Source organism: Sorex araneus, chromosome 2 (assembly GCF_027595985.1).
Source record: "Sorex araneus isolate mSorAra2 chromosome 2, mSorAra2.pri, whole genome shotgun sequence".
NCBI classification, from domain to species: domain Eukaryota; kingdom Metazoa; phylum Chordata; class Mammalia; order Eulipotyphla; family Soricidae; genus Sorex; species Sorex araneus.
The window spans coordinates 195707280-195731015 of record NC_073303.1 but is presented as its reverse complement, the minus strand read 5'-3'; the positions used below and the strand labels follow the sequence as shown (position 1 = coordinate 195731015).

The following is a 23736-nucleotide window of genomic DNA, read 5'->3' as shown; positions in this document are numbered from 1 at the left end:
TCTCTGAAATGTGACAGTGACATTTTTAAAATAGCAAGAGCTAAACAGATGTTCAACAGATCTCCTAAAATTCTAGAGTTGAGTCTTAATTATACTGGTAGGGTCTGAGAGGTGTCTAAGTACATTTGGTTTAAAGAATTTTTTTGAATGACTTTAGTGTGCCTTTTTTTGTTAATGATGATGATCTATATTGTAATTGGACTGAGGCCCAAGGTGACCCACATTGCCAAATTTGTTGAGAATTGTACCTCCATTTGGGGGGTATAATCATTTCAGTAACTGATAATATTAAAAAGTATCAATTATTTGATGCACAGTAATAATTCATCATGACTTGGTCTTAAAATTCTTTAGTAACTTGCACTCCAAAATAACTAGCAGGACAATGGTGATTTTGTTAAAGCTAAAGGAACAGTCTACAGTTATTGATCCTTTAGGAAAGAAGGAATATTAAAGATACAACAATTCAGCTCTTTTTACTGTTTAAGTGTATGTACTTTATAAAGAACTTGTATTCCATGTATCTAATCTGATGTAAAGCTTATTTTTATTAAAAGTTTTATTGTAAATGTGGATTTGGGTTATTTCGGTGTTCTAAACAATAAAAAAAACATACACCAAAAAATGTTTGTTTGTGTTACGTATCTCTACTCTGTTACCACTATATCCAGAATAACCTTTAAAGGAAAAATATGCTAAGTTGGACTCAGTCCTTTTGTGGAAAATTAAAGCTGCTTCTCTTGCCAACTACATTTATTCATTATCAGTATGCAAAGATTCTCACCATTTTGTCACACTGTCATAGATAATGGTGAAATCGATGACTGAAAAATGGGTATTTTTAAGATTGCTTCCTGAACTTTGTTACTAAAGATTGAAAACAGAAGCCATAAATTGGTGATTTGCAGGTTGTTACTAAACAGTAACACATACTTCGAGCTTACTCTTTCCACATACCTGCATGGCCTCACTTAAGCATTTGAGATGATGTTCCCAAATGTGGACAGAATTGGTTTGTGGATATTTAAACAGGTGGTTTTGCTTTTATGCATTACTTAATACCTAAAACTGCCTAGACTGTGAGCAATTTCACTGTTCGGTAATTACTTTAAAACGTATTTGATTTGTGGTTTCACTTAGTTTTGAATTTCTGTTTACAAAATTTTTGTTCCTTAATGTATTTAGAAACTTCTAACAGTGTTTCAGTTAGACCATAAGAGCACCAGTCTACTAGTATAATTAACATTCAAACGAAACTCAAAGATAATTCTAAAAAGTCAAGGATCTTTTCATGATGTCTGATGTTTTTATATGCAGCATTATTTAAAAACTTAATAGTCATTGTCACTGTCATCCCGCTGCTCATCGATTTATTCGAACAGGCACCAGTAACGTCTCTCATTGAGAGACTTATTAACTGTTTTTGGCATATCCAATAAAATTTTAAATTTAAAAATAATAACAAATATTTTTTAATTTAAACTATTTTAAAAATAGTGTATTTCAGTGTTTTTTAACCATGAACTTGAGTGTGTTGTTATAGTAAATCAGAGGGCTTTATGAGGTGTTTGATTTAGTACCTCCAAAAACCTTAACAGGTTCTTATTTTAACTTTATTTTAACTTTAACTTATTTTATTTTATTTTAACTTATCTTATTTTAACTTTATTTTAAAAATAACTTTGCTTATTTTCAAAAAGTGCTTTTTAAAATATTTAGTATTCTTAAATACTGCTTATTATTCCACTGGTATTTCATAGTAGAAATGGTTCTCAAATAGTCACCATAGTGTCTTCACCTTAGTATTATTCTGTGGAGTTTACATGTAATTAGCAGTGATAACTCCACTACTAATGTTCTTCTTGGATATGAATTTCTGTGTGAATACACTTATTTTCTCAGAAGATGAAGCACCTGACAAAAAGAAGGGCTTGAGCAAAAACTTAAGCCACTTATAACACATTGTCTCCCATCTCCTGAGCTTCTGAGCCTACAGAATTCCAATCTTAAAAGTGTCCTCTGAGTGTAAATCTCTCTTGGATAGCCATGTTTTGGGGGCTTGAAAAAGGTGGGAGGGCCAAAAACTGGACTCTAGGTCAATTTTGATTGACAAAGATTGCTGTGACGAGTTTCAGGTAAGATTTTTTTCCCCAGCTAACAAATTTCCTACAGGAATGTTAGGCTATGGTATACTCCAAAACTTTTTGACTTAAATAGTAAAATTCTTAACTAAGTCATGGCTCATTTTGCCAAATAAGAATTTAAAAATCCTGCAAAGCATCTACAAATAAAATACTGGAAATTGATAAGACGAGACTTAGTGAACATTATTTTGTACAATAGAAGATGAACAATGGGATTGGAGTTTGCTTCACACATAGCTGACCTGGGTGTGTCTGATACCTGGCAGGAGTAATTCCTGAGCTCAGATCCCTGAGTAAGTCCTGAGCACCACAGGGTGGCCCCAAAACCAAAAAATTAAAAAGATGAACAAGTTATTTTAAAGAGGAGATTATTGATTTCTGATTTCCTTTTGAAAGTCTGGTTTTTTATGTATTAAGACATCATATTTTGTGTACCTCATTATTAAAAACCTCATTTCTCAAAGATACCTTGCAATACGCATGCTATTATGTATAACTTTAGTGTACAATGCAATTTTTCAAAGCTCTTAAAATGTTCATTAAAATTTTATTAATTATTATCATTGTTGGGACCATACTGTGTGGTGCTTGAGAGCCGCTCTGAGCTCTGCTCAGGGGGTCACTCTTAACGGAGTTCAGAGTGTTAAACTCAACCAAGTTGAGTCCCACGAAGGCCCGGGACTCTTAATTCATCTCCCCAAAGCTCCTACTGTAAAAATAATTGTGTCCTAAGTGTTGATTGGTAGATGGAGACCAAAACAAATACACTTATGGGTTTGTGCTCATAGTTAATTTTTTTGGCAGTCTAAAACAATATTAGAAGTGTGTGCACGTGCACGCACACACATACCTATGCCTTGCGATATCAGGGCACTGATGGGAGAACGAAGAGTGGATTGGAAGATTTCATTTCTTGGAGTCATACAAAAGGCCATAGTGTCAATTTTTGGAGATAAACCATCTTTTTTTTTAATCTATTTATTTTGCTTTTTGGGTCTCACCTGGTGATGCTCAGGGGACCACATGGGATGCTGGGAATCGAACCTGGGTCGGCCGTGTGCAAGGCAAACTCCCTACACGCTGTGCTATTGCTCCAGCCCTCAACCATCTTTTTAAATGGAACTGTGACTAGCATTGAAAGACTGAAAGAAAATTGCAACTCTGAAAGGTTTTACTTCAAAAAAAACATTAAAATTTTAGATCTTCGTAGGTTTACAGTGGAAGACTCATCGCCTTGGGGGAGAGACCTGGACCAAATAACCTCTGCTCTTGCCCACTAGAGGAATCTTCTTGATGCATTTGGTTATCATTTGTTCAGGCATTCAGTGTGTTTATTCAGTACTATGTGCCCTGCCCCCTTCTGGGTCCTAAAGATATCTAAATGAACAAGGCCTGTCGTGGAACCTGTGTTTCAGTATAGACTGAGATAATGAGTCATCTAATAATGGGCTGGCTATCCTATATATGAGTTGCTGAAAACGTAAATTTAGTATTCTGGAGTGCCTAGTATAGGTAGACTTAGAAAATACGTACATTAATAGTCTCATGTAGAGAGATAGTCCTGTGGTGAGAGTAAAGCAAATAAGGGTTAGGAGATTGGAATGCCTTATGGAATGTGCTATTTAAGTTTTTTTCATCATTTTGTGTTTGAAACCACACCTGGCTGTGTTAAGAGCGTAGTGCTGGCTCTGTGCTCAGGGATCATTCCTGGCAGACTCAGGACCATGTTGGATACTGGGATCAAATTTGGGTCAAACACATGCAAGGCGAGCACCCTGCTCTCTGTACTATTGTTCAGGTCCAGAGTGTGCTATTTAATAGGCTATCCAGGGATGTAATAGGGAAATAATGTTCAGTAGAAGAAAATTCAGGACGGTTGGGATTTTACAAACTTGGCATGTTAAAAAGGGAATACAATAAGTTTGACATGAGTGAGCAAAGGGAAGAAAGGAAATGGCGGCTGAGTACAAAAAGATGTTTTGAGCAATGTTCATGGATTTGTGTAGATGTTACAGGATTTCTATGGCTATTAATATAAAAACAGTAGACATCAGTAAAAGTGGAGTAGACTAACTTGATTTGCCCATGGTGCATACAATTAAAGGTAATAATTGCTATGGCTTGGTCTACAGAGGTGGTAAGTAACTGGATTCTGAATTGATCTCAAAGATGAGAGCATTCTTTTAGAATTGCCTTGTTTATGGGGTGTGAGAAATCAGGAATGGCTAAGCTTTGGGCATGAGAAACTGGTAGAATGTAATTTCCATTCCTGAGGCCCTCAGAGAGAACGGACTATCAAACTTAAACTGCCGCTTTTTTTTTTTTTAAGCTTTGATATTCAGGTATAGTTGTCAGATGATTTTTAATTCCATTGGAACCTACTAGATTACCAGATAAATGTAATTAGAAGTCAGTAATGTGCCAATAGGAGTTTATGATACTGACACAGCTCCGTATGATAGGCACTCTTCTGAGGGATTTGTATAGGTTGGTTATTTAACCTGAGGGGTGACACTTGTATTGGGAGATGAGCCCATCAGGAGCCAGCGCCCCGATGGCCTCCTCCACAATGGCCAAGCCAGACTTCAGCGTCACTTTCCTGCAATGCCTTTGTTTTAACCACCATTTGCTGCTGTCTGTCCAGTCAACAGAGGGTGCTGAACTGGCACCACCAGTAGCTAGGAGATAGGTCCAGGTAGAAACACTAACATTGGTGCCAGTAGGCTAAGGAAGAGCGCTAAGACATACCAGTTGGATTTGGCTTCACACTTCACCAGTGTGAAGGCGGTGGGCTGACCCTGAGTAAGAAGTAGTTGCATTGGAATGAACTGATTGTATGAGAACGGAATAAGAGATGAAGAAAATCTGAGATTGGAGCTGGAGCTTGAGCCTAGCGTGTGACCCAAAAGACCCTTGTTCAATCCTGGCATTCTATATGGTCTCCTGAGTCCTGTCTGGAATGATCCCAGAAGTCCCGAGCATAGCTGGTTGTGGTCCAAAAAAAAAAAAAATCAGAGATTCATTACATACAAGGATGGTAAATGAGGTAGTCGTGAAAGAAGTGGATTATATTCAGACATCAAAAAAATATACCATCTGTTACTGGCATTGACAGTCGTGGGGAAAATGTACAAGAAATCCTTGGGGTTGGAGGGATATTATAGCAGGCAGGGCACTTGCCTAACTTGTGGCTGATCCAGGTTTGATCCCCAGCACCCTCTCTAGTCCTCTGAGCCCTGCCAAGAGTAAGCCTGAGCACTACTGAGTATGGCCCAAAAGCCAAAAGGAAAGCTATTTCTCATTTTGATCTCCATTAGGTGAGATCACGAATTTGGGGTTTGAATAAAAGAACTTAGCTGTTGGAATACACTTGCAGTAATATGGATACTCCGGGTCCACTAGTATGTTTAGTGGTAGGTTGGGGATTGAAAACGTATGCATGAAGACTTGTTTTGATGGTAAGCCAGCTAGGAGAAATAAAACGGTATTGTCCTATGAAGAGGAAATGAAGCACTGATGTGTGTGGTACGTCTACAACACGGATAAACCTTGAGAAGAGATGCACAGTCAAAAAAAGTCACAAAGGGTCACATGGATTCCATTCTTATGAAATGTGCAGCAGAGGAGAATGTAGAGACCAAATACGTGGTTCCTTTGGAAGTGGGGGGGGAGTGTTAATGGATGGGGGGCTCTGTTTTTTTGAGTGATGAAAAATAAGATTGATCTTGACGATTGTCAACTGAATATACTAAAAGCCATCAGATTGTTATATGGGTGGATTATAAGTTGTGTATATTTTCTCACTGAAGTTCTAACCATGGGGAGGGGATTAGGAAGGAACATTAACATGTGAACTAGATGTCTAGGGACATAGGATTTGATTTAAAATCAGGGGTGAAGACAATCACCTTACATGCACTACATGGCTGGCACTACATAAAGCCTTCTTAAGCATTGCCAGGTGAGTCACCCCTGAGCATCGCTGGTTGTGACCCCAAAACAAAAAAAAATTGCTGTCCTGATTTAGTGATCACCTGTGGCTATAGTTTTTTTTTAAAAACAGTATTTTGATATGGTCTGGGGCAGCCCATATGGTCCCCTGAGCATCGCCAAGAGTAATCCTGGAATGTAGAGTCAGGAGTAAGCCTTGAACACCGGGGGGTGTGACAACACACACACACACACACACACACACACACACTATTTTGATAGGGGTCACACAGATGGGGCTGGGTGCGGTGCCAGTGATTGAACTCTGGATCTTTCCACATTCTGTTCCTGGACTTTATCACCTGTGTGATCTGCCTGACCCTGTGATTATAAAATTTAGAGTCTGTACTGGGTAGGATCATCCACCCCACCCCCAGCCACGTATTGGTATAAATTAGATAAGAGACTTACCATTAAAACATACTGGGGGCTTGCCAGGTAGCCAGTGAGGGATAACCGTGGACCCCGGGCCAGGTAAGAGGAAAAGTAAAGAGATGAAGGGCATTAGTGGCAAGTCCTCATGAGATTAAAGCGGGAAAGAAGGTCAGATAGCGGGCGTGTCTGAGTATGAGAATTTGGAAGTGGTCTGTTTTTTGGTGGTGAGAGGTCCAAGCACAAGTGGCTGTGCTAGACTGGAAGCAGGATCTCAGCCAAAGAACGGTCCATGACAATCTTGCAGCCTTGCCCCTTTACATGGCCCCTTCTTCCCTCTTCTCTTCCCAGTCCCTCTTTGCACAGTCCTTGCTTTTTCTCCAGTGGTCTTGCATAGATTCACATGCTCTGAAAGCTGCCAACTCATTTAACTGGTCACTCCCCTAATACGACCTTCAGTGACTTGGTCTCCTGACCTCCTGGACAGGGTGCGCCCCTATTCATCTGGCTTACTCTCAACAGCCCTTGTTATGTCCATGGCTACCTGTTGGCTCGCCTAATTTCTGTTTGCTGTTAATTTAGGCTCTGTGTGTGTGTGTGTGTGCGTGCGTGCGTGCGTGTGTGTGTGTGTGTATGTGTGTGTGTGTGTGCGCGCGCGTGCATGTCTTTTCTTGGATCCACCATATGTCTTGTGCATGCATGGCATTGCGTTTACCATTGCACCATATCAAAGGCTTGTTCTGGTATCTAAAGAGATTTCTCTAGGTCTCTTCCCTTTTTTGTGTTCTCTGTTGTCTGGGTAAGTTAACACTTCTTCAGGCTCACTGTTTCTGAAAAGTCTCAGTATATATAAAGTCTCTGTACATTTTTCCCTCAGGTCCAGACCTCTTCAAATCAGTATTACTGCTTAAATTCGATCATGTGTCCCAAAAGTTCCTCTTAAATTTGCATTGCTTTGATTGCTTTGCTGGCATTGGAAGTGGAGAGTGGTGTTCTTGTGTGTTGTCAGTCCTCTGCACCAAGTGTCTTCAGTCTGTGGCAGCTGTTTTAGCTCCTCTGTTTCACTTTTCTCACATGACCTCTGGGTGAGAGCCTAATTACTCTCCATTGCCTCCACACCCCCTTCCTTCCTCTCCGGCACCCTCTTAAGCTAAAAGGGTCAAAAATGTCCTAGTACCTTTCTCCTCCCTTTAGGATAAAGTTCCCGTTCCCATCCTCAAGGCATCAAAGACCTCTCAATTGACACAGCCCAACCTGCTCCACCATTGGAGCCAGTGTTTCTTTTCATGGATAATTCATATTCATGCAACCCTGGCTGCTTCATTAGTAAACCTCATCCTCTGTACTCCAAGGGACATTCTGCTGTTGTTCTCAGAACAACGCCTCATCCGGAATGCTATTCCTCTCTTCTGCTGGCTTCGTGTCCCTTCCCTTGAGACCCAACTCAGACATCCCTGGGACTTCACCTTCATTCCCATTCTAGTTCGTCCCTGTTCCTACAATAATTGACAGTTGTCTCTTTCTACAAGGCTCTGGCCTGTTGAAAAGAAAGAACTTTTACCTAGCTTTGTATCAGCACATTAAATGTCTTTATATCAGTTCACTTCATTTAGACCTCCTTTATTCACTAGATAGCCCATGTGCATGTTAGATTTATTTATTGGGGGTATTTGGGTGCTATTACCTGGCTCTGCTATGGAGGCTACTACTCCCAGCTCTGTTCAGGAGTCACTCCTGAGTGAGATTAAGGGGATCAAGCTGGAGTGGCCACACACAAGGCAGGCATGTACTAGTTCTCCAACCCAGCACTTTTTTTTGTTTCTTTTTGGGTCACACCTGGTGATGCACAGGGGTTACTCCTGGCTCATGCACTCAGGAATTACCCTGGCAGTGCACAGGACCACATGGGATGCTAGGAATCAAACCCTGGCCAGCTGCGTGTAAGGCATATGCCCTACCTGCTGTGCTATCGCTCCAGCCTCCCAAAGCTTTCTTAATAAAAATTAAAACCTCTACTTATCAAAGGCTTGTGCCACTTTATAGAGTTTTTTAAATATTCCATTATAGAAGCAATACATATTCATTATAAAAATAAATATCGGTAACTGTGCATATATGTGTGTATAGACATATATATACATATATATATATACACACACACACACACATACATACATATGCTACAGGTCAGGAAAAAAATTACCACCTCTGGTCTGAGCACCGATTTGGCTCTATAGGGGATATTTTGCCAAGAATTTTGAATTTTTGGTTGTGGGATTGTCTTTGGGATCCTACTTGAGGGTGCTTGAAGTACCCTGGGGTGCCAGAGACCAAACCAGGGCCTTCTGCACACAAAGGCATATGCTATAGTCCATGGAGCCATTTTTCTGCCACAAGGAATCTTAAATTTTGCTAGTTCTAACAGCGTATAAGGAAGATCCATTTATGTACAAATCAGGTAAGGAATTTGCACAAATGAATGCCAAATATAAATATTTGCATAGTTGGAATAAAGTATTTCTTTATTAAAATGTGCTTTAGGGCCTGGAAATAAGAGTACCCCAGGTAGGACGCTTGCTTTGCACATGCTTTGCACAGACCCAGGTTTGATCCCTAGCACCCCATGTGGTCTCCTGAGCACAGAGCCAGGAGAAGCCCTGACCACTGCTGGGTGTGGCCCCAAAAGATAAAAATATGCTTTAGTGCTGGAGGAGCGATAGCATGCTTTGCGTACAGGAGGCCTGGGTCCCACCCCAGCAACACCAGATGTGGCCCCCCCCAACAAAGTACTTTAAAGGAAGTTTAACTGTGACTAGCACTATAAGCACTATAAGTCCATCTGTAAGTACCTTCATCCTCACAGGATAAGGACATCAAAATACATCCTTCAGTTTATAAAATCACGCTCATTTGATCTCTTCTGGACAACATTCAGGGGTGCTTCTGCCGTGTTCCTTTGCTAGTTGCAGAGCCAGTCATGGGAATTGGCCCACCATTCCCATTGTCATCTCTTAAAGGCAAAAGAATTTTAACAAGATCATTTGAACTCCTTCCTTCGTTGTTTTGCTTGTGTTACTGGTGATTTTGCTAGTGGCTCCATAAAATAGCCACTCGGTGTGCTGCCCTGACCTCTAAAATAGTATGAACGATGTCCCTTTAGCCTTTGAAAGCCAAGAGGAGAATCAACTCTATGTGATACTTCTTTGGAAAATAAAGGCGTACATGTTAGGTTGCTTTCCATTTAAGCGGAACTCCACAGTTGTTGGAACTATGCTACAATTTCTTTTCAGTGTGAAAGCGAGGACGTGGCTTAGGTACTTGTGTTAGATACCCAGTAATGTTCTCTAAAGATTCTATTTGGCTACTGACTGTTAGTTTCCATCTGGTACTAGAATATAGTTCTGGTTTTGTGTATGTTTATCACCTGGAAATTTTCTCCTTTTTATGAGGGAGCACTCTGTCTGGGGGTCAGGGTGCTCAGTCCTTTGAGCCATGTCTCTGGCTGTGAGATTTTCCTAAGAATAAAGAGTGCTTGTGGAAGGAGCCTGATTTTTGCTGATTTCACCCATTTCGTGGCTTTTCACAGTTGCAGTAAGAGTTTCTCCACTGGGAAAACCCTGGGAGCCAGTGTGTGGACATTCTTTCCAACTACCCAAGTGCTTGACTTTAAGGGTGTGTCACGTGTGGGAGGGCTCCTTTATGATATACCAATGATTAGAATTTTGTGTTTTGTTCTAATTTTTGTGGTTTTTTTTTTTTCTTTTTCTTTTTGGGTCACACTTGGTGATGCACAGGGTTTCCTCCTGGCTTTGCACTCAGGAATTAACTCCTGGCGGTGCTCAGGGGACAATATGGGATGCTGGGAATCGAACCCGGGTCAGCTGTGTGCAAGGCAAACACCCTACCTGCTGTGCTATATCGCTCCAGCCCCTAGAATTTTAGACCCCATGTTTCTGCATACTTCATGTTGGGGTTTTCATATCCTTCGGAATAATGTGAGACATCATTTCATCTCTTGCGTGCTATGTCAGTTCTTCTATACCAGGAGCCAAACCTCTACCTCCACCTCCTGTGGGCCCCCAAGATATTCCAAGGAGGCTCAGGTGAAATTTTTAAGTGGGCACGAGACTGGGGAGCCAGCCGGTAGGATGGGGGACGGGAGGACAGAAAGGGGTCCAAGAGGGACATGGTCCAGAAAAGATAGAGAAACACTGTGTGATGCCTTACTTTTAGATATTTTATCCCCTTGACAGTCGGGTAAGTGGTATCCCCATTTCTGAGGCATGGGTTCAGGATCACCCCTATGTGAAATTGTATTTCACCAATGTTTTAATTCAGCATTCTGAAGAGGTTGGGGGGTCAGAGGAAGACACCCAGTGGTGCTCAGGGCTTGTTCCTGGCTCTGCTCTTAGGGATCATTCTTGAAGGGCTCTGGGGACCTGCAAGGCATGCACCCTACCCGCTGTACTCTCTCCAGCCCCCAAAAGAGGGTCTTCTATTGGCACATGTCCACTAACTGTGAAAGCGTTGCAGTCACGAAACAGATTGGGCTACATACTGGAGCTGTAGATACTGGCGCTGACATTTCTTGTTTCATCACCTTGTTGATTCTACAAAAAATTAGAAATTAGCAGGAGTCCTTAGAGGTTTGCTAATGTGAGTTGGAGGAAGCACTTCAGGCTGTAAACCAGGGCACTGGGTGAGGAGGGATTGCAGCATGTGGCCCATCTCAGTGCCCCAGGCTTCACACTCAACGGTGCCACGTGAGAGGCTGCATGCATCCATTTGCTCGCAGCCCATGCAGTTAGACATGGCATATTCTGGCAGTGCTGAAACATTTCCATCAGATCCCCTAATTGAGCAGGATGCTCACCTTGTAGTGTGCAAAGAAAGAAACTGGAACTCGGCACTGCCTTCTCCATTACATGGATGGTGCTCAGTGGTGATCCCTTCTCTCCACTCTTGAGCTGCAGCTCTGCGAATTAGGAATAAAACCAGCCACTGTCGCTTTCAACAGGATCTACTAGGTCGGCTTCGCCTGATGCACTGGAGTGGTGGGGCAGATGACTCTTGTCTTTTTTTGTAGCATGTCAAACCCCTATGACACTTGCCACAATTCTTTGCTGGGTCCTTCCATTGGCAGACAGCAAGCAGTACAAGAGGTGAAGATTCTGGACTGATCGACCTTTCAAGCTGCCCCGCAAACAGTTTAAAATGGGCTGCTCTCCTGCCCAGCTTTTCTGATTTGCATCTTTGCTTGCCTTTCAGGTACCCAAGGAGTTGGCCCCGGTCCCGTCATCGGTATGCAAGCCCCGTCCACCGGTCTTCTCGGCGCCCGGCCCGGCCTGATCCCACTCCAGCGCCCTCCAGGAATGCCTCCCCCTCACTTGCAGCGTTTCCCTTTGATGCCACCGCGTCCCATGCCGCCACATATGATGCATCGAGGTCCACCCCCCGGCCCCGGGGGCTTTGGAATGCCGCCCCCTCATGGAATGAAAGGGCCCTTCCCACCGCATGGCCCCTTCGTCAGGCCGGGTGGCATGCCTGGGCTCGGAGGCCCAGGGCCCGGCCCAGGGGGTCCTGAAGATCGCGACGGAAGGCAGCCACCTCCCCAGCAGCAGCCGCCGCCACCACAGCCACCGCAGCAGCCACCACAGCAGCCACCACCGCAGCAGCAGCAGCAGCAGCAGCAGCAGCAGCAACCGCCACCAGCTCAGCAGCCACCACCGACGCAGTCCCAGCCCCAGCCCCAGCCCCAGGCGTTTCGGAATGATAGCAGGCAGCAGTTCAATTCAGGTAGAGACCAAGAGAGGTTCGGAAGAAGATCATTCGGAAATAGGGTGGAAAATGACCGGGACCGGTACGGGAACCGGAACGATGATAGAGAGAATAGCACTCGGGAAAGGAGAGAGTGGGGAAGGAGGAGCCCCGACCGAGACAGGCACAGAGACTTGGACGAGAGAAATAGACGCTGTAGCGGGCACCGAGACCGAGAGAGAGATTCCAGAGATAGAGAGTCGCGTAGAGAGAAGGAAGAGAACCGAGGGAAGGAGAAGCCGGAGGTGACAGACAGGGCAGGTGGTAACAAAACCCTCGAACCTCCCGCTAGCCAAGTGGGCCCTGTCAACCCTCTCCCTGAACTGGCTAAAGGGGAGTCTGAGCCTGCGGGTGTCAAACCCGCTGAAGAGCTTCCTGCTGCGGCTACCTCGTCCATGGACCCCGAGAAGGATTCTGGCTCGGCAGAGGCTCCTCGTTAAGAGACTGGAATTTGCCCTTCGTGCAGGGACACCTCCAGAGTGTAGAGCTTGAGATGTACAGATGCTGTATTATATTTGCTCCCGCTGTACCACAGCCCCGCGGTAGTTGGTGGGGAATTGTAAGCAATTTGATTGCTTTCCTTCTATTTAAAAATAGCCACAAAATAACAAAAAATACTGAAAATATGAATAAATATTACCCTTTTTGCTGTAACTTTTTAAAAGTTTTGACTTTAAAAAGTTTACAAATCGTAATTAGAAGTGCTCTCTATTTTTTTTTTTTTAATTTAAGACACGGTAACGGTGAAAAGCTCCTCAAAACAATAGGGATGTTTTTAATAAACTCTATTTTCGTAACAAACTTTAATGTGTGCTATTCTTCCTACATTGCTTTAAGGTGGAAAAAGAATTGTTCACCATGGACGTTTGCACTGTTAATACTGTATTGGAGTCTAAATTAGACTTGTTTATTTGATGGAAATAGACATCTTTATTTTCAGACACGTTTTCACTTGTAATACTTTTTTAGCACTTCAGTCATAAGGTAAAGGTTAGAGGTTTAATGTTAATTGAAATGGTTGTTTTGCAATTCAGTCAAGGTCTTATCTTCTGCCATTGGCTTTCCAGTTGCTCTAATTTGTAAAGAGAAATTTTGCTGGGGGAAATTGGATCCCAACATTATCTTTGTAGTAGAAATTATCTTGCTGCTTGGGTGTTACTTATTTAGGTGGGTGTTTTACCATCCCATTAAATTCTTCACACATGCAAGAAACCAGGATGAACATTTGCAGTCAAAGCTTTTTTTGTCTTAAGTGTTTAAGGGTTTAGGCTTAGTCCCTGCTGTTCCTGTATGCCTTGCCTGTTGTCCTTATAGTTGTTTAAGCACTCAACTCAAACTACACAGAGGTAGACTGAGCTCTTTGCCATCTGAAAATCATTTCATCACTTTTGCTTAAGTCGGCTGGAGAAGATATTTGTAGGTTCTCTATTACTGAAAGACATTCAAAGCCAAATCAGACCTCTCAGAAGTAGCACGGGACAGTAGGTACCTCGGTTTGCCCACCCAGTGCCAAGGAAAAGACAAGCTGTTACACAGTTAAAGTATCCCTGGCCTTGACGTGGTATTTCTTCTGGAAGGAAACCTGTCCTGAAATTTTCAGAGTGCCTCGTGAGCAGCTAACGTTTTATTTGGTCTCAGCCCCAAAACGAGACTATTTCACCAACTTGATTTTGAAGTAGCACTCTGCAGGAAGCTGTTTTGTGAGATTATCTGGAGCAACGTGCTGTTTTTCCTGCCTTTAGGAATTAAGATAAAAGTCCCATTTCACCACTGCACATAGCAATGTCCAGGCTGGTCCTTAGGTCTTTAGATTGGCCCACCAAAAGATTTACAGATGCTAACAAATGCTTCTAGAAAGGTAAATCAGTATTCCGATTCAAGGACATTGGCCCTTATGCCCATTTGACAGTATTAAGACCACACCGCCTGCATATGCCCATTTGACAGTATTAAGACCACACCGCCTGCATACGACAAAACCTCACGGCTACTTCGGAGGGCACCAGTAAGCCCTGCATCCAGTCATTCTGCACATAAAGACTTCTCAGGTGAAATGTTTTATCAACAGAGGTTTTAACCATTTGGGAATGCAATTGCTTATAATATGAGAACTTAAAAACACTGAACTGTTTGTCCAAAGAACTTTTCTTTTTCTAAATGATTTCCACTTGCACCACATATTTATAATGAGACTTGTAGATTTCAGGTTTCTGTTAGAAAACATTAAAATTCCAACCTTATTAGATGGAGCGCTCACTCTCTTTGTATTTAGTATTAGAGGCCAAGCAATAGTACAGGGGATAGGACGCTTGCCTTTCATGCAATCAACCCGGGTTCAATTCCCAACATCCCATATGGTCCCCAGAGCACTGCCAAGAGTAACCCCTGAGCATTGCTAGGTGTGGCCCAAAAGCTTTTAAAATCTAGTATTTACATTAACAGAAATAGGCCTGAATTTACTAGGTGTACGTTTAAATTCTTAATGAATCAGAATATACAATTATTTCCATGGCTCCATTTTTTAACTTTGTATTATATTTCTTTAAAAGCAAACTTTGGTGACCTCTACTTTTATTATTAACTAAATATTTGGATGTGTCATTTGGCAGGTAGGTAAATCACTCTTAGTTAACTGAGGCTTTAACCTGCCCTTTACAATTTCAGTAAGTTATCAATGGGCTCTGAAAAAAATCTAAAAAATTAGATTTAAGTACTTATTAGTTCAAAATGCTAACAAGTAGGTAGGCAGAGAAAACAATTTCTAAAGTTAACAAAAACATCAACTGAATGGTGAAGATTAATTTAAAATAGTAGTTAAAAATATCATTTAAAACAATTTCAAAGTAGCTGATAATACACTACTATCAAAGAAGTGATAGTATAGTGGGCAGAGCACTTGCCTTGCATGCAGCCAACCAGGTTTAATCTCTGGCATCCCACAGGTTCCCTGAGCACCACAGGAGTAATTCCCGAGTGCAGAGCCAGGAGTTGCCCCTGAGCATTGCTGGCTGTGGCCAAAAAAAAAAAAAAACCAGTATTAAAGTACCAGCTAATTTAAAATTGTAGTAAGCTCAAAGAATTGTGTTATAGAGGGTATTTGATTATTGCAGGATTGAATGGGAATTGAAATGTGGAAAATAATACCCATAGGTCATTTAGTCTGGCAACATATAGTTCATTAAAATAAAAGTTTTAATTGAGTTTTATAAAATTATATCTTTCAAGTGTTCTTATTCAGTTCCTATTATAGGCACACTAAAAGCAATTAAAAAAAAAGGCACACCAATTATACTTTTTTAAAGTTACAGTGTTTAATGTTACTGAGTGGAATTTCTACAGTTAGCAGGATAACAGTTACTAGGACACAAGACCATGTCCTAGGGAATGTTTACTGGGCGATTCCGATGACACCACAAGCCAAGCGACCTCCAGCGTTTCCTGTCTTTGTACTTTCTTCATTTCCACCTTTGCCCAAGTCATCTTCTTTTTCATGGACCTTCAAAAAATTCCAAGAACATGTTACTGAAGGATGTCCAGTAATTATCAGAAAGAACATTATAACCATAATAAGGAATAGACTCAATTAAAACTACTAAACCTTTTTCTTAAAGCAAAAACAAAGGTCACTTTAGAACACTGGGCTTAGTCTCTACACAAAAATATGCAAACTGGACAAGCACCACATGCAGCTCAGTCCCCTACAGCAATGTCAGTGCTGGAGTTAATAGTGTCTTTCACAGTATAAATTGTTTTGGGGGGAAAAAGGTGAACTAAAGGAAAACCTATCAAAGTGGTGCCTAAGAAAACAGCCCTACCTATAAAAGGTGGCCTTAAAAAGCTCTTGAGCAAAACTATTAAAAGAAATTTTTTTTTCAGTCCTTTTTCTGCTTCACACTTGGCAGCAAGAAACAGAAGGCTAATGGGCCAACTGAAAGCTCTTCCTGAGGGGACAGACACACTGGCACTTGGTGTTCTGCATAGACCAGGCCCTAACCACCCACCTTCCCACCCCAGTAATAGGGCAACTGCCTCCCATGCTAAACGAGGGACACTAACCTGTCCCTTGTTAGTGGTCAATGCTAGTTATACTCAGGTCCGCACCATCACCACTTCCCAGTATAGACTGAGTAAAATCCTCTAAGGGCAAGGAGAAAACCCAACTGAGGGGGACAATCGTGGTGGTCATGAAACCAGTTGACAACAGTTCAGATGTCATCTGATCAAATGTCACCTGCTTTACTACTGCTTCTCAGTGGAAGTGCTCCCAACCACTAGGTAACTCATCTTCAGTGATCATCCAACAAAAGAATTGCTTTTCCTAATCTGGGCAGGATTTATGTAGAGAATAGGCTGAAGAGTTCCAAGGTCCTGGAAAGATCCCTGAGAAACTGCCAAACCCCCACTTGTCCAACCACTCACCACCATGGTGCGGCCAATGATGGAATGATCTCCGCAGAGAGTGATCATGGCGTCCTGAATAGACACAGTGGCCACACCATCTTTGCCTGCAGTCACATTCCCCAGGTCTCCAACATGTCTGACAGGGAGAGGTATCAGATGAGCAGGATTCCCATTTGACCAAGCATCAGAACAGTTCATGCACTAAAATAAACCATCAGGTGCAAAGGCAGGCTACAGGTGTAAATTAAAACAAGTTCACATTCTCAACATATGGCCGGGCAAACAGGCTTGACAACGGAACGCACCAAGAAGAGCTGTAGGACTAGGGGCATCTCTTAGTTTGGTAACCGAAGGGTAAACTCTCAGCGAGTTAGGCCTGTTCCTTTTTGGTAAGGCTAAGTAAGGCCCCCGCCCCCACCCCATGCCATCCTCAGCCCCCAGACCTCTCAAAGAAATTAATCTGTGTCCTTAAAACTAGCATTTTCCTGAGCACTCAAAGACTGTACAGCTGGGAGTCTAACCAAAGTTTCAGTATCGAATTTCTGCAAAACTTTCTATATCTCAATGATGGCTTATCTTACTAGTGGTTGGCATTACTGTTATTCATGACATTTACTGTATGAGTTCCCTTTGTATTCTAAATTCAATAAATGCTACAAAACCAAACTGTTTTTAAGTGTCCCCATTTGTCAACTGCTCACCCCAGCACAGAGGGAATGACATAGAGGGAAGAGATGCACCAGATGGAGGGACTATAGCATGCAGCCTGTACGTTTGTGCCCAGGCCACCCCCCAGCTCTGCTGTGGGGCCAGACTCAGCCACTCACCTCTCTTGGTCCTTTGGCCCACCATGCTTTTTGGCGAAAGGATTAAAGTGAGGGCCTGCACTGGTACAGCCTAATAACAAAAGAAAAGTAGCCAAATTATGAGTTAAAATTCCAAAATAACTTCTAAAAGAAGAAACTGGTTGTTGCTACACCTCAAGTGAGGAAAACACCTGAGGAGAACCTAACTTCTGGCATGATATTAACAAGCAGTTTGGCATCCAATAATGGCAGTGTGGAGAGGTGAATTCTACAACACTGGCAAAGCACAAAGACTCGTTGGGGGGCCGGAGCGATAGCACAGCGGGTAGGGCGTTTGCCTTGCACGCGGCCGACCCAGGTTCGATCCCCGGCATCCCATATGGTCCCCCAGGCACTGCCAGGAGTAACCCCTGAGCATTGCTGGGTGTGACCCAAAAAGCAAAAAAAAAAAAAAAAAAAGACTCATTGGGGCCTTGGGGCCTCCACTATGCTGTAAGAAACAAAACCCAGCCCAGTCATCATCTTCGATGGTCTTATTTTTGGGTCACACCTAGAGATATTCAGGACTTACTCCTGTCTCTGTGTGAAGGGTGGCGAAACCTGAATGGCAGGGATCAAACAGGCTGGCTGCATCCAAGGCTAGTGCTTTACCCGCTCTTGGGTTCTACTGTTAGCTCCCAAGACTATGGTCTTGGGCACAGGGCACAGACCTCAGCTGCAAAAGAACACTATCTCCACCATCTCCCCAACAGCACACGACCAGTAAGCTCTCTGGGCCCTATCCTTGAGTCTGCAGCCTCAATGTCCAAAGCTGTATTCCAGAATAGCCACAGGTCACCATTCAGGCTATTATGTAAAGTGGCCCTCAAGCTCTGGGGGAGACTATTCATCCACATCCCAAAAGAAATCCATAGGTAGATTTCCACTGTTCAAAGCTTCTATTCCACACCCTCAGCCCTCCTGCCAGCCAGGGAGATCTGAAGCCAAGAGGCCAGTCAGCCAGTCAAGCACGCAACCACCAAAGCAGAGGGAACCAACCAAGCACAACCTGAAACCTTCTGTTAACTGCTGGAATCTAGTCAGTGGATCACCACTCACAAGAAACAAATTATAGAATGCTTAAAAGCTCATTTGCAGTCAAACAGAGCTAATGCTCATCACAGACCCCCAAACTATGACAGTTTTTAAAAAGTACTAACTGCAACTTAACTGGCTTTTGACCCCAAAAGGCAAAAAGGAGACATGTCAGCCCCACGCCCACCAGTTCTACACCGTCTGCTGTTCATATCCAGCACCCTCCCTTGTAGGATCTCCAGCTGCCAGGGGGCACCCACCCTCAGCACCCCCTTGGGATCAGAGCACAGGGGAAGAAATGCTGAACTTTGTTTCTAATATTTATTTAAAATCAAGCAGAATACAACTCATAATCAAATATTACAATAAAACTATCTCTCCATCCCATACTTTGGTGTCTGAAATCAGTCAGGAGGCTAATCCCCTGCCAATCCCTTGCCTTGGGCTTCAGTCATCGCTTGGCCCAGACTGTACCATGCGCAGGTGAGGGCGCTTACTGAGTTCATCGCGTGTGAGCCCCAGCCGGCACAGAACCTACCTTGTGTGTTATCTCCGAACTGATGGACGTGGAATCCGTGCTGGCCTTCAGTAAGCCCGGAAATGGACCCCGACACCTTCACAGGCCCATTCCCCTGTATCGGAGAGAAGAGGAAGGAGTGTGAGGCCCGGTGCTTCTCAAGAGAGAGCACCAGAGTTCACGGCACCAGGGACAAGAACAAAGAACACGGGCTTAGCAGAGGAACCCTGTGTCCAAGACCCAGGACTCAGAGTGACCCTCCACTAAACTGCTTGGCTATATACGCTTGGTACTTAAAACTTACAATCCAGGAATGGCAGGGCCAGGCAGCATGAGTCACAGGAAAGGTCAGGGTTCTGGCTCAGCAGTAGAGCACATCTCTAATGTGAGGCATGGGCTTGATCCCCAGGAGTACAGGCAGACAGTACTAACTCCTGCAGTGACCAACAGACTGGGGATCTACACTCTCACACCTGGACTCCCTTGCAATGCACAAAAGATGTGTTTTAGGTCCTATTTGCATACCAACATATGCATACATATCCAATTTCTGGCTTATTTTTTGGTTCTCCTACCATACCTAGCTACCTCAGTGGCTCTTCCCTGCCTAGTGCTCCCCCGCTGTGCTCCGGAGTCCTTACAGTGCCAGGGATTGAACCCAGGATTCCTGCAGCCTAACAGCCAAATATGTCCTCAGCACCATCCCCCACTCAACTCTGCATCAGTTTAACCCAAATGCTGCTGGCACTGCAGTTTTGCAGCCCTTGCTTTCTTCTTGCAATCACAGACATGCCTTTAACCCTGGAAATGTCCACGGAGCTTCTGGGGTTCTCCACTCCCCACTAGGGTGGGGTGGGGTGTGTGAGTTTCTAGCAGAGGTAATTTTGATTCACAGTCAGAATGTTCCCCAGCCCACTGCCCCAGGGAGCCTGATTCTAGTCAAATCAGAGGTGCTGTTTTCTAAAAACCAAAATCTGGGTCACAGAAATAGTACAGCAGGTAAGGTGCTTGCCTTACACACAGTCGACCGAGTTCAATCCCTGGTACCCCATATGGTCCTAAGTGCAAAGCCAGGAGTAAGCCCTGATTGGCACTGGATGTCACTACAAAGCCCAAGAAAGCAAAAGGACACTACAACCATCACAGAAGTTCACCGTAAAGGTGATAGTGATGGCTTACAAATACCTGCACACAGCAAGGAACTAACAGCTACAAGACATCTAGGAAACCAACACAAAATAGACCCAAGCCCAAGCCACACATGTAACACAAAGATGGTGGTGTCTTGGTTTTACCTTGGCTTTTTATTTTATTGGGGGTGGAGAGTGTTTAGTATTTAAATAGCCAAGGCAGGAACTGGAACAGTAAAGTGAGTGGGTGCTTGCCCTTCATACAGTTAACCCAGGTTTGATCCCAAAAACCCTAAGCCCTGCAAGGAGAAATACCTACTGCAGAGGCAGGAGTAAGTCCTGAGCACTGACAGGCATTGCCTCTACCTTCTCTCCTCAGCCCTAGTTATAAAAAAAAAAAAAAGCCAAACCATAAATGGGGCAAACAATCACTAGTTGCTGTATTATTAGACCGAAAGAATGGCAATTTTCAACTGAATAAATAGCTTTGTCCAATGACTGCCCTTTTTCTCTTTTCTTTTGGCAAATAAATATTTTGATTCTCCCCACCTTTAATGCTTAGAAACACAACTGTGAATGTTATCCCTCCTCTCCCCAAAACCGAGCCAATAAGAGCATATAAAAACCCATAGGGCAGGTTTTTCCAGGTCTCCTTTCAACTGATAATGCCCTGAAGAGTAGATTTTAGTAACAGCAACAGTGAACTGTCAGGCACAACCCTCCTGCTTTAGTTATAAAACAGGTGGGAGAGAGAGAACTGGGGTAAAGGCACATGCCTTGTGTGTAGCTGACCCTGGTTCAATTCCTGACACTATATATGGGCCCCAAGGCACCACCAGGTCAGATCCCTAAGTACAGAGCCAGGAGTAAGCACTGAACACCATAGGGTTTCCAAATCCCCCCAAAGAGGGTTGTGAATTTAAAATAGGTCAGGGGAACAGAAAGGATATGTTGACAAGTCCAACTTGGAGGTAATGAAGGTTCAGGATGGGCACAGCTCCCAGTATCTCCAGACAAGTTAGGAATTTGGGCTTATAGGTGATTTTTTTTAATTTTTTAAAATTGTAAATTTCTATTTTAAAAATATTTTATTTTTAAAATAATTGAAAAGCTCAACTTATCAACATTCAATAGGCTAAATGCAGTTGGATGCCAATTTAATCTGTAGTGCAATAACGCTTAAAGGTCCTTTATCAGGGAGGTACAAATGGCACCACCAAAACGAAGTCCTGGGCTAAGGGAGATGGACAAGCCCTAGCCGGCCAAGGCGGACAGCCACCCTGGTCAGTGGGCCGAGTTGAGTCACTCCTCAAGGGCCAGAGTAAAGGGAATGCCCTATGAGTCAATGCACAAGCAAGAATGCTTTCATCTCTACCATGTGGTCAGAAGTTTGAGGCAGCACACAGTACAATGGGTAAGGCAGGTGTTTGCCATAAAGACACAGTACCCCAATCTGGTCCCCCCACCAAGCCCCTCTAGTGGTGACCCTTGAGCAGAGCCAGGAATAAGCCCTGATCAACACTATTCAGTGCCAGGGCCTGAAAAAAACAAAAAAGAGGTTTGTTTTATAATCCCGATCCTCTCGGTAAGGAGTAGATTTGTGTGCAATTTCAAAGCAGTTAGGGAGCATTTTGGCTAGAAGGCACTCAGCTATCAGGGACAAGTGACAACTCCACGCAGTGACCACACACACCTGGGGGTGGGGGAGGGGTTCATTTCCAAACAATTCCTATGAGACCCCGAAGCACACCTCTGGAAACCAAGATGTGTGGTGCTCAGCCTGCATGCACCAGATCAGATTCCTACCTAACTGGGTTGAGAGCTTATACGCACATTTTTCAAAAGCCCTGCTGCACCCTTGACCCAGGGAGGGAGGGAGGGAGGGAGAGAAAAAGAGGAAGAGAGAAAGAGAAAAAGAAAGGAGAAAGAAAAAGAAAGAAAGAAAGAAAGAAAGAAAGAAAGAAAGAAAGAAAGAAAGAAAGAAAGAAAGAAAGAAAGAAAGAAAGAAAGAAAGAAAGAAAGAAAGAGAGAGAGAGAGAGAGAGAGAAGAAAAAGATAAAAGATTCTGGAGCCCACGGAGGTGGCTCCACTAGCTCTTCGTGTGTGAGGCCCCGGGTTCCATTGCAGCGCCACACAGAACTGCAATCTTCCCCACCCATCATGCAGCCAGTACCAACCCCGACTCCAGTCCCGCAAGGTGCAACTTTGGAGCCAGGGGTTGCCCCTGAGCATCGGCAGCGTGTCACCCTCCCGCCCATTTTCCGCCCATAAAAAAACAAACAACAACAAAAAACAATTTTCCGGAAACCAAACCATCCCCCCCTCAAGGCTGAGACAAGGCTGGCCCGGATCTCTGGCTTCTGGGGCACTGCCCAGGGCCATGTTCTTTGCCCTACGGGCTACCGGCTAAACCATTCACCTCAGAGAAGAGGGGGGCAGCCGTGCCCGTAGCGGAGGGCCAGGGACTGTTTGCCGGCCCGGGCACCCCGACCTCTCCGCAAACCGCGAGAACCCCCCCGCAAGCCTCCATCGAGAAACCACCGAGGTCAGGTCGCGCGCTGGGGCGCCACCTCCCAACACCCCCTCACCCGCGCCAGGGAGGGCTGGAGTTTTTCGGGACCCGAGTGTGCAGAACACTCGAGAACCCCTGAAGGGCGACGGGGTGCCCCGAAGCTCCGGGGCCCGTCAGGCCTCGCCTCAGGCCGGGGCGCGCCACTCGAGCGCGCGAGTCACAAGTGGCCAGCGGGGCCCTGAGGCCCGGGCCTGCCTGCCGGCGCCCACAGGCCCCGGGCAGCAACGGGCCTCCCTCGCCCGCTGTGTGCCCCGGGATCCGCGCGGTTCGCACCCGGCCTCGCCCCCCACCGCCGCCGCCGCCGCCGCGGGCCCGCCCCGCCCCGTGACTCAGCAGCTCCGCGGCGGCGGCGCGCGCGTGGCGCCCGGGGCCTCCGGGCAGCGGCTCCCGGGGGAGCGCGGGCCCGCGCGGCGGGGGCGTGGCCACGGCCGCCTCAGGCCCCGAGGGCCGCCCGCGAACCGAGGCACAGGTGGAGCGCGGGCGGGAGCGACGCCGGCCTCCGCCCTTGCCTGCTGTTCGAAGTGGATGGTGCCCTTCACCGGGCCGTCGCCCTTCAGCACGCACACGGCCTTGGTCGCCATGACTCGCGGGGGCGCGCGCCGCTCCGGGTTCCGACGCGGGTCCGACACTACCGCGAGCCGCTGCCGCCGCCGCCGCTGCCTCCACAGGAAACGCCGACGCGAAGCTTGGGCGCCGCACCGCGGAGCTCTTATAGTCTCCCTCCGCGCCACGCCCACCCCGGCCTGGAACCAATCGCCGCCCGCGAGCTCAGCCCGCCCTCTACGGACTTTCGAGACGTGAGTGGCTAGGATCGGCTGGGGGCGGGGCCGACACCCTCTTGGGGGGAACTTTGCCCCCCGGCGCCGCTGGCTCCCTCCGCCCGGGGCTGTGAAAAGACGCTGCAGCGTGGAAC

General features: G+C 45.0%; 2 protein-coding genes across 5 annotated transcripts in view; one reads left to right on the top strand and one right to left on the bottom strand.

Moving 5' to 3' along the window:
• The window catches only part of SCAF4 (SR-related CTD associated factor 4), a 69769-nt gene extending 56644 nt beyond the window's left edge, over window positions 1-13125 (top strand). For all 4 annotated transcript variants that reach the window (XM_055125023.1, XM_055125024.1, XM_055125022.1 and 1 more), the window contains one exon: window positions 11775-13125. In XM_055125023.1, coding sequence (XP_054980998.1) covers window positions 11775-12763 — 989 coding nt within the window. In that variant the 3' untranslated portion in view covers window positions 12764-13125. The remainder of the gene's footprint in view (window positions 1-11774) is intronic.
• Window positions 13126-15609: 2484 nt separating this feature from the next.
• Window positions 15610-23527, bottom strand: SOD1 (superoxide dismutase 1). Its single transcript, XM_055125027.1, has 5 exons — window positions 23333-23527; window positions 19143-19236; window positions 17552-17621; window positions 16743-16860; window positions 15610-15819 (listed from the first exon to the last, which is right to left on the bottom strand). Exons 1-5 carry the CDS (start codon window positions 23402-23404, stop codon window positions 15712-15714), a joined length of 462 nt encoding a protein of 153 aa, XP_054981002.1. The 5' UTR covers window positions 23405-23527; the 3' UTR covers window positions 15610-15711.
• Between the last annotated feature and the right edge of the window lie 209 nt (window positions 23528-23736).

What these genes read in the sequence shown, in the direction of transcription:
- SOD1 (XM_055125027.1), bottom strand. Translation starts at nt 23,404, where the DNA reads ATGGCGACCAAGGCCGTGTGCGTGCTGAAGGGCGACGGCCCGGTGAAG. An exon ending in GTTCGGAGATAACACACAAG is followed by an intron (nt 17,622 to 19,142) that starts GTAGGTTCTGTG and finishes TTTTGTTATTAG; the next exon opens with GCTGTACCAGTGCAGGCCCT. An exon ending in TCATTGGCCGCACCATGGTG is followed by an intron (nt 15,820 to 16,742) that starts GTGAGTGGTTGG and finishes AATTTTTTGAAG; the next exon opens with GTCCATGAAAAAGAAGATGA.